Source organism: Mus pahari, chromosome 5 (genome assembly GCF_900095145.1).
Source record: "Mus pahari chromosome 5, PAHARI_EIJ_v1.1, whole genome shotgun sequence".
Classification (NCBI taxonomy): domain Eukaryota; kingdom Metazoa; phylum Chordata; class Mammalia; order Rodentia; family Muridae; genus Mus; species Mus pahari.
In genome coordinates, this window is record NC_034594.1 from 125790247 (window position 1) to 125804510 (window position 14264).

Here is a 14264-nt window from a genome sequence, read left to right on the forward strand (position 1 = left end):
AAAAAAAAAAAAAAATTACTTCTTGGTAAAGACTTAGGAATTTATGAATGCACATTTACAGCAACAAACTATCCAAATTATCCAACAAAATATCCAAATTATTATAAGAAAATAAACCAAGTATCCCTTGACACACAAGTGGGTAAACAAAATGTGGCATTTGTTATGTAAAATAGGATGTTAGGGGCTAGAGAGATGACCCAGTGATAAAGAGCATTTGCTGCTCTTACAAAGGATCCAGGTTCAATTCCCAGCACCCACATGGAAGCTTACAACCATCTATAACTCCAGTTCCAGGGAACAGGATGCCCTCTTCTGGCTTCTGCTGCGCTTACATGCATATACATATAGATTCAAACACACATACACAAATAAATGACTAATAAAATACATCTTAAAAAATAAGAATAAAATGAAATGGAATGCTAGTCAGCCTTCCCCCCAAAAAATAGCAATTTTGACAGATGCCACAAGTGAATGAACCTGAGGACCAAGTGAATGCAATAGGTCATAAAAAGTCAAACACTGTAGGAGTTCATTTATATGAAGTACCCAATAAGTCATGATAAAATACAATGACTGTCCAGTGCTAGAAGGAGGAGAAAGTGGGGAGTAACTGCTAAATGGGTCTAGAAGTTCAGGTCTGTAAAATAATGGGTTGTGGTTAGGATTGTACAATGATGTGAATGTGCTTCATACCAAATACCTGTAAGTTTCAGCAGAGCTATGATGGCAAACTATAAGGGGGGAGGAGAAGGTGTGCGTGTGTATGTGTGTGTGAGGGTGTGGGGAGGGAGGTATGCATGTATATAGGTGTACCCGTGTGTGTATGCCTGTGGTGGGGAAGGAGGTATGCATGTATGTAGGTGTGTCAGTGTGTGCACAGACAAGGTAGAGTATTTAGCTTAAGATGTCTAAAAAAACTGACTTCATAAGAGAACTTCATTAGGTCCTCAGTCTTTTCTTCTTAACAAACTCCGGGTGGGGGTATGCACACGCACTGGCATGAGGACACACACACACACCTATACAAGCCACAGTGCACACGTGCAGGTTCAAGGAACATTTTTTAGTTGGTTCTCTCCTTCGGCCACGTGGGTCCAGGTGACTGAACTCAGGCTTGGTAGCAATGGTCTTTCCCGGCTGCATCAGCTCACCGGCCCTGATCCTTGGCTTTCTGAGACATCATAGAAACAAGGATCTACAAACGCAGCAGTAACCCTCTGGAAATTCAGAGAGCCTAGTTATTTGCATCATAAGTACATCTTAAGCCAAGCAAATCCTTTATGTAAGAGGGAAGTATTCATTTGAAAAACCCAAAGAAAATAAAATTGCCTAAGATGGTGATTCAATATCATAGGTAACAGTAAAAATATAGAATTTACAAGACAGTAGAATACTGTGCATTTTCTAACTGGAAGATAATTAAGAATAGGTTTCTTCAGAGACAAACATTTCCTTTAGATCTTTGTAAAAAAAAAAAAAACAACTATTGGCTAATGGATAGGAGGGAAGTAATTAAGGTAGCCATTAAAATACTACATTTTAAATGTCATCTTGGAATTACTTTGTGAGATAATTAGTTGATTACTTAGCAATGGTGATGACTATTACATTCTAAGCACTGTGAGGCACTATTAAAAAAAAAAAAAAAAGGAAAAGAAAGAAAAGAAAAGAAACCTGTAAAATTTAACACAATCTACCCAAGGACCAAAATTCTGAACAATCAAGATAATTACATCCTTGAACAACTGACTTTTTTTTAAATTCCTCACTATTCCACTAAATTGTTTTCTACCCCAGGATTCTTCCCCAGCTCTAAAGAGAATGTGCGTGTGTGCGTGCGTGTGTGTGTGTGTGTGTGTGTGTGTGTGTGTGTGTCCAAGTAAGACAATAGGAAACACTGGGGCTTTGGAAAGGGCTGTGTTAGCTCTTAAATCCTCATTTCCATCTGCACTCAACAGTGCATCTAGTGTTTAATTTTCTCTTCAAAGGAAATCTCAATTTAAAAGAACAAAAAGTACAGTCAGCTTTAACATCTAAAAGAGTATGCTGTGCAGCTTTTATGGGAGTTACACAAGATTGAAACAAAAAAAATTAAACAAATCTTTATCCTAAGTTACATAATGCCATCACCTTAACAATGTTCTTATACTCCAGCATGAGGCTTTTAAAGTAAGCACTGGGCAAGGAGACATGTCTCCTTTGCTGTCGTAAGACATGAGAGTTTTTACTAGCTCACAATATGAGTGTTAATCAAGGCAATGTCACTTCTATCAACTGAATGATAAACCTGGAGGGAGTGCCACATTGCTTCTTCACAAGGAAAAGGAATACACTTCACATACAGTGCTCTCTCTACATAAAACACATACACATAAATACACATATGTGTGCCGATAATCAACAACTGTTTGATCCTGAGGTCTTTCTCTTTTTGATTGATTCTCTATTCCCAATGTGACTCTTTTATATTTCACTAACTCATCAAGCATGCACTAACTACCTTCTGAATACCTAATTTTATTTTATACGAAAAAAGATACTTAAGAAAAAAATTAGATTCAACCCTTCAGAATCTTGGGATCTCTTTCACCAGCAAGAATAAAACCTATCATTAGGTAATTTATGAAGCTTGTGCTACATAACCAATAAAACATTGCACATATATGCAGAATTTTAGAATCTTTTTGAAGCATTTCCCTGGGAACATTCTTGTGAAAAGCACATTAGCCCCATTTTAGCAATAAGAAATCCGAGGTTCCAAATTTTAAGCAACATGCCTCAATCATAAAGATTGTGAGAGCAGAAAAGTCGAGACTTAGCCATGGCTTTCTGATGCCAAGCCCTGTGCTCTTTTCCCGTACGGTACAGCAAACGAGAGAACTCAACAGGATGACATCCAGCCTTCTGCTATACGTGAAGCCAGATGGATCTGCATCTAAGCAGGGCACAGCCAAATGTCCGAATTAATTTTATTCTGTAAATACTTGTACTACAGTATAATACAAAGAGCACAGCTATTATTTGTTTAATCTTTGTGCCTCTGCCTCCTCAATAGAAGCTCTGATCTCACAAACGGGAATGTGCAATATAGCAAAAAGCTGATTTAACGTGCTCCCAGGAACCTTAAACAATAAATAACAACCTTGAAAGTCCAGTCTCTATCAGTCTTTGCACTCGCTATTTTCCCTCAGCACTGAAGAGCCTAACTCGCCCACCCTCTTCTGGCATTCTTGCTCCAAATAACTACTTATTTTAAGATGTGATGACTGATTCTAGAAAATGCTACAAGTTTGCCCCAATTTCGCTACCTGTCCCCAGCCCCGGCCCAAGCGTCTTTTCCTTCCCTCCAGATGGAAAGAATACCTAGTTCAGATTCTGCAGGTCCGGTCGCGATGCTGTCACACAGCACTGACAGGTAAGAAGTGACCTTTCGATTCCGTCCTTGGGGACCTCCCATCGACAGCGTGCCAAGATTCCAAGCCGGGGAAGGGGCTCTCAGCTCGGGAAGGCAGCCCCTGGCGGCGTACGGTCCGAATGGAGGGCTCCGATCACTAGTTCCGTGCTGGGCATCACTTTGCCTCATACTCCCGCTGACAGCAGGGGACTAGGTTCTGCAGCCAGTCCATCGCACCCCACGCGCGAGTCCGGTCACCCGCACTTCACACCAAACCCCAACAACCAGCGGCTGGCACCGACCGCGGCACTCCAGACCACGCGCCCGAAGTGCCCATAGCCTCCAGCCCAAGACCCCCCGCAATGCTGGACCGCAGAAAAGCGTTTCTATGGGAACCTCCCGGGCGTCACGTGACGCTCCCCGGCGGCCAATCGAGTCTCCGCGCCGCCTCTGCCCGCTTTCTGTCCGCCCGCCGCCCCCGCCTCCTTCTCCAGCCCCGCCCCTTTCCTGCAGCGGGCCCGCGCGTGCGCCGTGCGTCCCGCGCGCTCCCCGGCCGACGCGCGCTCCCGGGGGACGCGGGGGCGGAGCGGGGGCTGAAGGATGGCTGGAAGCTGAGGAGGAGGCCGAGCCCGCTAGCGCGCAGGCCCAGAAGCGAGCCAGCCGCGGCTGCCGGCGACGCCCCAGAGCGGAAGAGGGAAGTGAGTCGGACCGGGCTGGGCTCCCTAAAGGAGAGGCACCGCGGACGGGCAGGCCAGCGTCGCGTCGCGATCCGGGATGTCGAAGAACACGGTGTCGTCGGCCCGCTTCCGGAAGGTGGACGTGGACGAATATGACGAGAACAAGTTCGTGGACGAGGAGGACGGCGGCGATGGCCAGGCCGGGCCCGACGAGGGCGAGGTGGACTCGTGCCTACGGCAATATCCTTACGCTCGCGGGGGATGTGGGGACGCGGGGCCGCGCGGCCCGCTGTGCCCGGCTCTAGGTTGGGGACGGAGGACAGGAGCTCCCGGGGCCCGCTGGCCGCCTGCACCCCGCGGCCGCGCCCGCGAACTTGCCAGCGGCGCCCCGATTCCTCAGGTGCGCGGTCCTAAGCGGCCGCGCCCTCTCCAGGGCATCTGAGCCAGTCCCTGCCCGGTGGGGACACGGGCATCCCGCTTGGAGTCTTGCTTTCCTGTCGGGTGCATGTGGTTGGCGGAGCGGGGAGAGTTTGTTCCTAGCCAGGAGAGATGGAGCGGTTCGCAAATCGAGGCCCTCGGTACATTCAGCCCGTGGGCTTTTTCATCGGCAGCATTGTTTATTAAGAGAGAAGGGCTTTGGCAAGGTTGCATATAATTCATGAACGAGCCGAAGGGAGTTTTCTTCTCCAAAATTCCCAGTTAAAGCTTTGGAGCCTTTCACCTGCCACTAGGAAAAGGATAGGGAATGCATGTAGAGAAACCCTGGGAATAACATAAGATGAACCCCAGTGAATAAAGCAGAGAATGAGTCAGTTCTATAAATCAAAATCGTTTTTCTGAAATTGTTTCCATTCTAGTTAAAACATGGCTGTCAGTTCCTGGTTCCTTGGTTTGCATATCTGAATATTCATAACCTTGAAATGCATTTGCATCGATCCCTTAGAAAAAATAGAAATGTTACAAAAAAACCAAATTGGAGCTTTAGAAAAAGCATATTCATTAAGTCTGTTCATACAGCTCTTCCCTCATCAATTTTCTACTAGATTATAATGAAGAAGTAAGTGAGCAAAAATATTTAGTGGTAACCACAGCATCAAACGTACATATATGTGTCATATAGGTTTAACTTTCATTACCATAACTTTCACATCAGTTGCTACTAATTTTATTATTTATTAAAATACTTGTGGTTTTTTTTCTTTAAAAAAAGTATTCTTTAAAACACCATGCAGGCTTGACAGTAGATTATCACCGACTGTAGATAGTTTTTATTAGAACTTTTCCACAGAAATGGTGAGATTATTCTTTTTTTTTTTTTAATCTTTATGGTGGATGTATGATATTTTATTAAGCTAATGTATTTTAGGTAATTTCTGGTGATTCCTACTGCCGTGTTCATTATCAATCCAGTCTACCTTTTTGTCAATCCATCTTAAAATATAAAGATATTGTCTCTGGTTCTAACTAGAGGAGACTACAGATTGGTCCGGTACTACAGATGGAGGAACAAGTGACTCTGTTTCTCCTTTTAGGGAAATGACTGTCTGTTCTGACAGTCTGATTGGCCTTCCGTTTCCCCTGCTTGCTAACTCACCAGTGCTTTCTGAGACTGAGTAGGTATGGATGGTCCAGCCCAGTTTGAATAACCTGTAGGAAATAAAGTAAGCTGCCACCTACAGGTCGTGCGGGTTATTACATCATCCAGAGCCTGATCATCAGTATTAATTAAGCTATTCTTCCATTCTGATTGCCAGAGTAATCGGCCAGCATTTCAGTTAATACACAATGTAGTTTCAGTATAAAGTTTAGGGTTGTTCCCAAGCAAGAGTCACACAGACAAAATGGTATACTTTGTTGGTAAACTGCATCATTTGGTGACCTAATAATTCTTACGTATAGTCTAAGATTTCTTAAATACCCATCTAGACAATTGTGTGTATCTCACTGTAAAGAACTGAGGTCAAAACAGTCTTGGCTTTTTTTAAAGAAAAAAAAAATCTATTCTTTAAATTTCAGTATTTTTACCATTGGTTGACATATGACCCATGCGGTTTCCAATATCGAACATAATGACCACAGTCATTTTTGTTACTGTTCAGAAAGTCAAGTCGAAAAACCAGTAGTCCTGTAAAGCAGGGGCCGGCCGGCCTTTTCTGTTCTGCCCTTAACCTTCGTTACAGGAAACATGACAGCTGCTCTCCAGGCTGCTCTGAAAAACCCCCCTATTAACACGAAGAGCCAGGCAGTGAAGGTGAGTTTCAGACTACAGCATTAATCTCTTCTGTTTCACTATTAGCAAAATCCTTGATGCCCCACAGTCAACGTTTTACCTATTTACTGTCCTTGACACGAGAGTTTACAGTGTGACTTTTGAGACTGAACCTCAGTCTATAACCTGGCCTGAAACTCAGGAGATCTCCTGCCTCCAGTGGGATTAAAGGTATATGCCACCACATCCAGCTTTAAAGGAAGCTTGTGACAAGTAAAAATGTCATGAAAAAATAGCCCTGAAGTGTAGAGTTAGGAGAGTGCTGTGTGGAGCACAGTAACTGTAAAGGACAGAGCCATCACTTCTGAGGGCTCTAGGAGGAACCCACTCAGGTTGGATTTAAACGGGCTTGAAAAATAAGTAGTTTTTACCAAAACACACACAGCTGCTGCTTGGTTTCCTGAGTTTTTCCTAATTTTGTAAATATTAAATATTATAGAAAACAAAGCATGCAAGCTTAGAAAGGTGACCTCCGTGCTACTTCCTTGAGTCTCAGTCACTCTCTTAGGTGTATTGCCTCACACCTAAGGAGTTTCTACAAGGGTTTGCGTTCTTTTAAAAAATAAATAGAATCTTACACTCCCAACTGTGTAGTCATGTACATGATCTTCTCTCCTTAGCAATAGATTATCTCTGTGGCATTTTAACTGCTATACACCACTATGTAACATCTTATATGCAACTGATCCCTTTTATTGCATGTTAGATTTTCTAGTTTTTCCTGCTAAAATTGATCATTTTAAATCTTAATTATTTATGTCAATAAAATTCCTAGAAGAGAAATGCTAGCTCAAAAATGACATTTTTTAAGACTTTTGATACACAAAACATTGTCAAATGTCTCAGAAGAGTTTTGTATCAGTCCTCCACTGACTCTTGGGGAACTGCTTAGTTGATTGTTTAAAATGCAGGCCAACCAAAGCCCTGTGGTCCAGAAGCCTACATCTCAGGGACCTAAGAACCTTAATTGAAGAGTAATATGTAAATACATAATAATTATTGCAGCTGCAAAACTTTATATAGGGAAATTTTTTTCTTTACTCCTTAAAAGTTGTTAGGAGCAATTTTACCCCTTCTGATTTTATGTGGTCTTGTTTGTTTGCTTGTTTGTTGATTTTGTTTTTCGGCAGCTTGTGGGTAGGAGGTTATAGCTCTAGATGCAAAGATATATCGGGAAATGTCAGTCAGTCTTTAAACTGAAGAGGACATTGGCGGCACATTCTGTAAAATCCCGCGCATAGGAACTCCAAAGACACCACTGTGTTGAACAGAAGGAGCAGTGAACAGCTGGGAGGGTCACTTATGTGTTCCCTCTGCTTAGACGATGCAGAAGGAGGTCCCTTTGCTTCTGGAACAGGCTCTACCAGAGGAAAAGTTTAGAGATGAGTATAGGTAAATCTAACGTCTGTAAGTAGGAAACTAAAAAGTTTTAAATGGTTTTAAAAGGGATCTTTTAAGAAAATAACCACTCTTGAAAGATCGAACAAGATAGAATTACATATATCAATTTTTTTCTTTGGTTAGGAGTTTTTAAGACCAAGAAGTAAAATTTAAATGTTATAATAAATTGCTAAATTTTCCCATCAGTCTATCAGTAAATCCCCAGTTCTACCTTCAGTTCTATCAAAAAAAATGTGTTCCTGGGCTGGGCGTGGTTGCGCACACCTTTAATCCCACAACTCGGGAGGCAGAAGCAGGCAGATGTCTGTGGCTCCAGACTATCCTGTTCTGCAGAGTAAAGTCCAGGACAGCCACCGCTACAAGGAGAAACCAGGTCTCTAAAACAACAAACCAACAAAGAGAAAGGGTTCCCTTCTTATCACCTCGACTCTCATGCCAGCCAGAACCAACCAGTGTTGTTGGAATCACCCCAGTGGGCGTCCTGCTTTTGTCTTACTTCTGCCCTTGCTTCTGTCCTCCAGACCGTCTTAAAATGGGAAACAGATTGGGTCACTGCTCTTGAAGTTCTCCACTGTGTCGTTTCCCAGGAAAAGCCTGAGCCATTACAGTGGCCTGCTGGCCCTCACGTGGTCTGTCCTCTCCTGTCTTCTCTCTTCCTCTCCTGCTTCTCCCACCACCCAGCTCTGTCACACCAGAGTCTTTGGAACACTCTGAACGCTCTGAAACCCACGCTCACAGCACTTGTTCTTCCTTCATCTAATCGCTGGCCATGTTCCCAAGGAGTCTTCTTTTAAACTCTCCACGTCATTCTTCAAATGTCACTCTAGCATGGCCTTTCTAAAATTTTGTTCCCAGCATACACATGTCTAAATATTTTCTTCCATATTTACCCTCAGGACCGTGCAGGCAGCATCGTCTTGAAGGTGCTTATCTCTTTTAAAGCTAATGATATTGAAAAGGCTGTTCAGTCTCTGGACAAGAATGGTGTGGACCTCCTAATGAAGTATATTTATAAAGGCTTTGAGAGCCCATCTGACAACAGCAGTGCTGTGTTGCTACAGTGGCATGAAAAGGTAAGTTACAACTTAAAGATCCCTGTAACTGGCTCCTTTAAAATGGAAAATACCGCCTCTGAAAAATGATTTGAGTGTACATCTTTATTAAAATGAAAAGTTTAAGCCGGGCGTGGTGGCACACACCTTTAATCCCAGCACTTGGGAGGCAGAGGCAGGCGGATTTCTGAGTTCGAGGCCAGCCTGGTCTACAGAATGAGTTCCAGGACAACCAGGACTACACAGAGAAACCCTGTCTTGAAAAAAAGAAAGAAAGAAAGAAAAGTTTACATTTGCTTACCAGCCTTGATCTTAAAGATTCCTTTTGCACTGCATATTTATTTGCATATATTTAGTACATCAGTGATTATGTACTTGAAATATGAATACTTTTACATTAATCAAAGGATAGAAATAACCCAAGATAAAGAATTAATATATGGTACCTAGAAACACTGGGATGTTACTCATCCATGGAAGGGAATGGAGTTTTTGTACATTCTACAATATAGATAAACCTAGAAGATACTGCACTGAGTGAAGTAAACCAGACACAAAAGAATAAGTATGGGACTGGAGTGATGGCTCAGAGGTTAAGAGCACTGACTGCTCTTCCAAAGGTCCTGAGTTCAAATCCCAGCAACTACATGGTGGCTCACAACCATCCGTAATGAGATCTGACACCCTCTTCTGGTGACAGAAGACAGCTACAGTGTACTTATGTATAATAATAAATAAATCTTAAAAAAAAAAATCTACTGTGTGAAATAATCTGAAATAGGAAAGCTCAAAGGGATAGACAGTTACGAGAAGTTGCCAAGGACCATGGAGAAGGAGTGTTTGCCTAGCATTCTTGATTGATCTCATGCGCTGTAGTTTTGTATTTCAAAAATTGTTGCTGGGCGTGGTGGCACATGCCTTTAATCCCAGTACTTGGGAGGCAGAGGCAGGCGGATTTCTGAGTTCAAGGCCAGCCTGGTCTACAGAGTGAGTTCCAGGACTGCCAGGGCTTCACGGAGGAAAAACCCTGTCTCAACAAAACAAATAAACAAAAAAAATTGTTATTGGCCATGTATGGTAGTGTATGTCTCTAGAGAGATGTATCCCAGGCCAAGCTGGTCTACATAATGAAATTATATGCTGTATTGGGAGGCTGGGTCTCAGGGAGGGAGAGAAAAGAAAATTATTTTTAGTTCTGTATAAGAATTTAGTAGATGGATGAACCAGGTGACTCAGTTGGGTAGAATTTCCTGCCAAGAAACTTGACAACTTGAATCATTCTCTGAGGCCCACATAATGGACAGAAAAAACTGACTACCTACACACACACACACATTCACACACATTCACACACACTCACATTCACATTCACACACACATTCACATTCACATACATTGTACCCACATACATGTACACAAAGCAAGTGTAATTTTTTTTAAGTAAACTTTCATACCTAGCTCCTGTACTGATAAAATACTAGCAATAACATAGCCACATCTCTCCGTAGAAATGCTGGGATTCCAGATGCTAACCATTAAATTTGCCTATGATTTTTTTGTGTAGATTGTGGGAATGTAACTCTGTGATTTAGCACTTTTGATGTGCTGAGCCATCTCCTTCAGCCCCTGAAAATCAGTTCTTTTTAAACACCCTGTCTTAAGTGAAAACACGTGTATAAGATAGAACTAAAAGGAAATGTTGTTGTTGAGCCTTAGTTAAATCACTTTATCTACATACACTACCAAAGAGCTATTTGTGAAAGCCTTCCTTGCAGTATTCCAGTATAGTTGATCCTAAGTTCAGTGCCCGCTCTCGCTGAACAGAACTTGTGGAATAATTTGTATGGTCATCTTATTTTGGACTCTGTTCGCAGGCTCTCTCTACTCTTGTTCACATTTCATTCATTTGGTAATTTTTCAGGACAGGGGCTCTGTGTGTAGTCTTGGCAGCTGTCCTGGAATTCACTCTGTAGACCAGGCTTGTCCTTGAACTCAGAACCATTACCTTTGTCTCCTGGGGTGCTGAGATTAAAGGCGTGCACCACCACCACCCAGGTACAGTACTAGAAGGAGAAACTCACTTCGGTGAGGAGAGCAGCACATGTGTTGTCTGGTTTTTCCAGATCTCTCCGGGGTTGACTTTCTGAGTACTCCTCAAGTGCATCTGTACCAGTAGGTCTCTGATGCACCCTTTGCGGCATCTCAGGGCGGCTGCTATAGTGTCCTAACTGGTTTGCACGGTTCTGTTTCTACCCAACTGCGGAAAAGTGATCTAAAATCCAAAGGTATCTTGTCATTCGTTGACGACCCATTTATTTCACTCTTCCTTAGGCCTCAGCAGCACCAGCCTTTCCCTGAGCACACCACACCTCACACCACCATACTGGCTTCTGGTATCTGGCTGTCAGCTTCCCTAACATCTCTTACTAGGCATATGCCCTTGCTCTCCAAGATAACACACAGCACTTCATACACAATACCGAAATGTTCTTCTTGTATAACTGTTAACCAAATAAGTACACCAAAATTTCCAACTGCTAATATTTAATCATGACTCCCAGGTATTCAAGTCAGAGATTCCAAGTTAGAGATCAGCTCTTAGCTCTTAAGTAATATCTTCTTGCCATGGGGGGAAATATGCAAACCAAGTGGAAGTTGGGGTAACTGGTCCCAGCCTCAGGTTCTTCCTAACTTCAATGAGGGTGGGAGATGGAGAATGTCCTGAATTTATATTTGAACACGTTTTAGTTAGAAACATTGTGCTACAGACTTCTTAAACATTATTTAGACAAGGTGTACTAGAATAGTGACTAGTGTCTATTTGGAAGTTCACAAGGGCTGGATCCCCGAAAGGCTGATCTGCTTTTTGTTAAGTCCTAGTAATAAGACTGTCTTAGCCTCATGCTGAGACCGGCCTGGGGCATAAAGGGTGCTCAGGAAGTACTTACCAAGTTAATGAATTCAGGGCTCTACCTTTCCTTTTGACCTCTTCTGTGTATTTGGTTTGTTTTAGGCACTTGCTGCTGGAGGAGTGGGGTCCATCGTTCGCGTTTTGACTGCAAGGAAAACCGTGTAGTCCAGCTGGAACTGGACACCATTCACAGGAGTGGGAGTTGCTGGTACAAAGACCAAAACAACCAAATGGCACCGCTGCCCTGTGGGTAGCATCTGTTTCTCTCAGCTTTGCCTTCTTGCTTCCTTTTTCATATCTGTAAAGAAGAAAATTACATATCAGTTTCCTTTAATGAAAATTGAAATAATGTGGAGAAAATTTTGTCTCAGTGGGGGTGTTTGATCCTTTCATAACCATGTCAAATAATATGTATCCCATTCTGTAATTTATATTCAAGTTTGATTGTGCAATTTCTAACTCTGTTGACTGGTTTAAGGGTTTTACTTTATTTTTAACCAATACTGAGAGATNTGATCAAAGTTGAGGCCAGTTTCCTAACTCATTGCTGGTCAGGAAGTGATCTTTATTTTTAAAAATGAGAGACTGGCAGCTATTAACATTGCAAAACTGGACCACACTTCCCTTATTTAAGCAAAATGTGTTTCCAGAGCAAATAGTGGGTGAGCCCCACTANCAGTTTCCAGCTTTCTTTCTGCTTGCCTCCAGATGATGCTATAAGTGTAAGTGNGCTACTTCCTGTTAGCATCCANTTATCATGGCCTCTCAATCTCTTTGTGGTGACCCAGGGTCTGGAGCAAGGAGTCTTGCTCTATATAAATGTATTTACACAATATAAGCGCCTCTTTGGCACAAACATCCCATTTCCTTCTGGTAATGAGGCTGCCTGGGAAAACAGTACCAAGTCAGAGACAGGACCCCAGCAGCCTCTGGATGAAATACTTTCATCAGAAATAAGGTAGCTGCCTTAGACATTTACACAAGTGTTCACTGGAACATTTCCGATGCCCAACGATGTCTTCAGTGTTTTTCAGGTAATGGGGATCTCAGAAAATTTGGTTCTGATCCAAATACATAGTCTGTGTTTCAGCTCAGTGNTTTTTAAGAAAGAAAAATGCCACATAGTAAAAGAAAAAAGTGTTTACTTTGTTGGACAAACCAAATTGGTTCTCAAAAAATGACCGGTGCTTGTAAAAAGTTATTACAAAGTAGTTGGGAAACCAACCACCTGAGTGTGCGTGGCGAGAGGGGATCGGCCTGCTTGCCTTTCCCTGAGATGCCAATTCCAGAGTCGCTGACTGAGGCGAGAACCAGCGCAGATACTCTATAAACGGCTGTTTTTGATACCTGCTTTTTTGTTTTGTTCTGTTTTGTAAAATTATGATAAACTTCAGAAAATAAAATGTCAGTGTTGAATAATTTTTTTTCTTAATTGAATACTTGTAACTCTCCAATTAGTTAAGGAAAAGGGCATTCAGTGCAGCTGTCTGTATGGAAGAATGTGTGAAGCCACTTGATGGGAGCAGGTGAGGAGAAGAGCCACTAAGGATGCCAGAGCCCTGCTGAGGCCTTGGTGTGACTCTAACCCTCTGGGTCCCAGCAGGACGCGGACCAGTGACATAGAGGACCAAATTCATGTAGCTGCCAAAGACACTCGCAGCTTCCAAGCTCCCCCTTGTTAGACCTCAGACCTGTTTCTCAGCCTGTGGGCTCAACAACTCTGCTTTTCAACTGCAGCTGACTGATTCCCTCTTCCCTCAGGTTAGGACCATGGCTTAAGTGAAGCTAAGCAGTTCCTATTGGAAGTCGTAAAGCAATATAGCATGACCACCACCTTAGAAACAAGAAGGGAGCTTATACTGTTTCCTAAAGTCCCAGGACAATGCTGGGACTTTAGGGATCCATAGTTGAGATTCACAGGAATGGACATAGTGAAGTCTGTCGGCCTGTGGGCTCCGCTAAGTGGATAGTGAAAATGGACAAGCAGCACAGCCCAGGACTGAATCAGGGTGGCTGCCAGCTGGAGACAGTGGGCTCAACAAGTGTGTCTGTCTGTCTGGGTCGTGGTAACTAACAGACCGCCCAGTACTTTGGCACACTAGCGCTTTTCGTTGGCCATGTGGGAGCTAGTGTGTGTAGAGCCTGAGGCCACTGCCAGGTGTCTTTCGGTTGCATTTCCTCCTTATTTTTGAGAGTCACTGAACCTGGAGCTTACCTGTGACTTGACTGACTGGCCAGCAAACGCTGGGATCCTCCTTCGGCCTCCTCCCCCGTGCTGAGATTACAGACACCATGTCTGACCTAGGTTCTAGCTGCCTAAACTTAGGTCCTCATGCTTGTCTCAGCAAACCCTTCGTCTTCAGCCATCTTCCAGTGCTACAAAAGTGGATCTCTACCTCTTTGTCTATTACATTGACCTCAGTGCTTAGGTTTGATTTGGTTTGACCCTGTTGTGTATACAGAAATTATCTCAATTTTTTTTTGTTGTTGTTTTGTTTTGTTTTTGGAGACAGGGTTTCTCTCTATAGTCCTGACTGTCCTGGAACTCACTCAG

At 43.0% G+C, this 14264-nt stretch overlaps 2 protein-coding genes across 4 annotated transcripts in view; one reads left to right on the top strand and one right to left on the bottom strand.

Annotated features, from left to right (window-relative positions):
• Positions 1-3778, bottom strand: part of Rgl1 (ral guanine nucleotide dissociation stimulator like 1) — a 239324-nt gene extending 235546 nt beyond the window's left edge. For all 3 annotated transcript variants that reach the window (XM_021197720.2, XM_021197716.2, XM_021197717.2), the window contains exon 1: positions 3370-3778. The gene's annotated coding sequence lies outside the window, so the exon portion shown is untranslated. The remainder of the gene's footprint in view (positions 1-3369) is intronic.
• Positions 3779-3991: 213 nt separating this feature from the next.
• Positions 3992-13129, top strand: Arpc5 (actin related protein 2/3 complex subunit 5). The gene is made up of 4 exons (XM_021198180.1): positions 3992-4317; positions 6256-6328; positions 8644-8820; positions 11813-13129. The coding sequence occupies exons 1-4, from the start codon at positions 4175-4177 to the stop codon at positions 11873-11875; spliced, it is 456 nt and encodes a 151-aa protein (XP_021053839.1). The 5' UTR covers positions 3992-4174; the 3' UTR covers positions 11876-13129.
• Positions 13130-14264: the final 1135 nt, after the last annotated feature.

What these genes read in the sequence shown, in the direction of transcription:
- Arpc5 (XM_021198180.1), top strand. Translation starts at nt 4,175, where the DNA reads ATGTCGAAGAACACGGTGTCGTCGGCCCGCTTCCGGAAGGTGGACGTG. An exon ending in CGAAGAGCCAGGCAGTGAAG is followed by an intron (nt 6,329 to 8,643) that starts GTGAGTTTCAGA and finishes ATTTACCCTCAG; the next exon opens with GACCGTGCAGGCAGCATCGT. An exon ending in TGCTACAGTGGCATGAAAAG is followed by an intron (nt 8,821 to 11,812) that starts GTAAGTTACAAC and finishes GGTTTGTTTTAG; the next exon opens with GCACTTGCTGCTGGAGGAGT.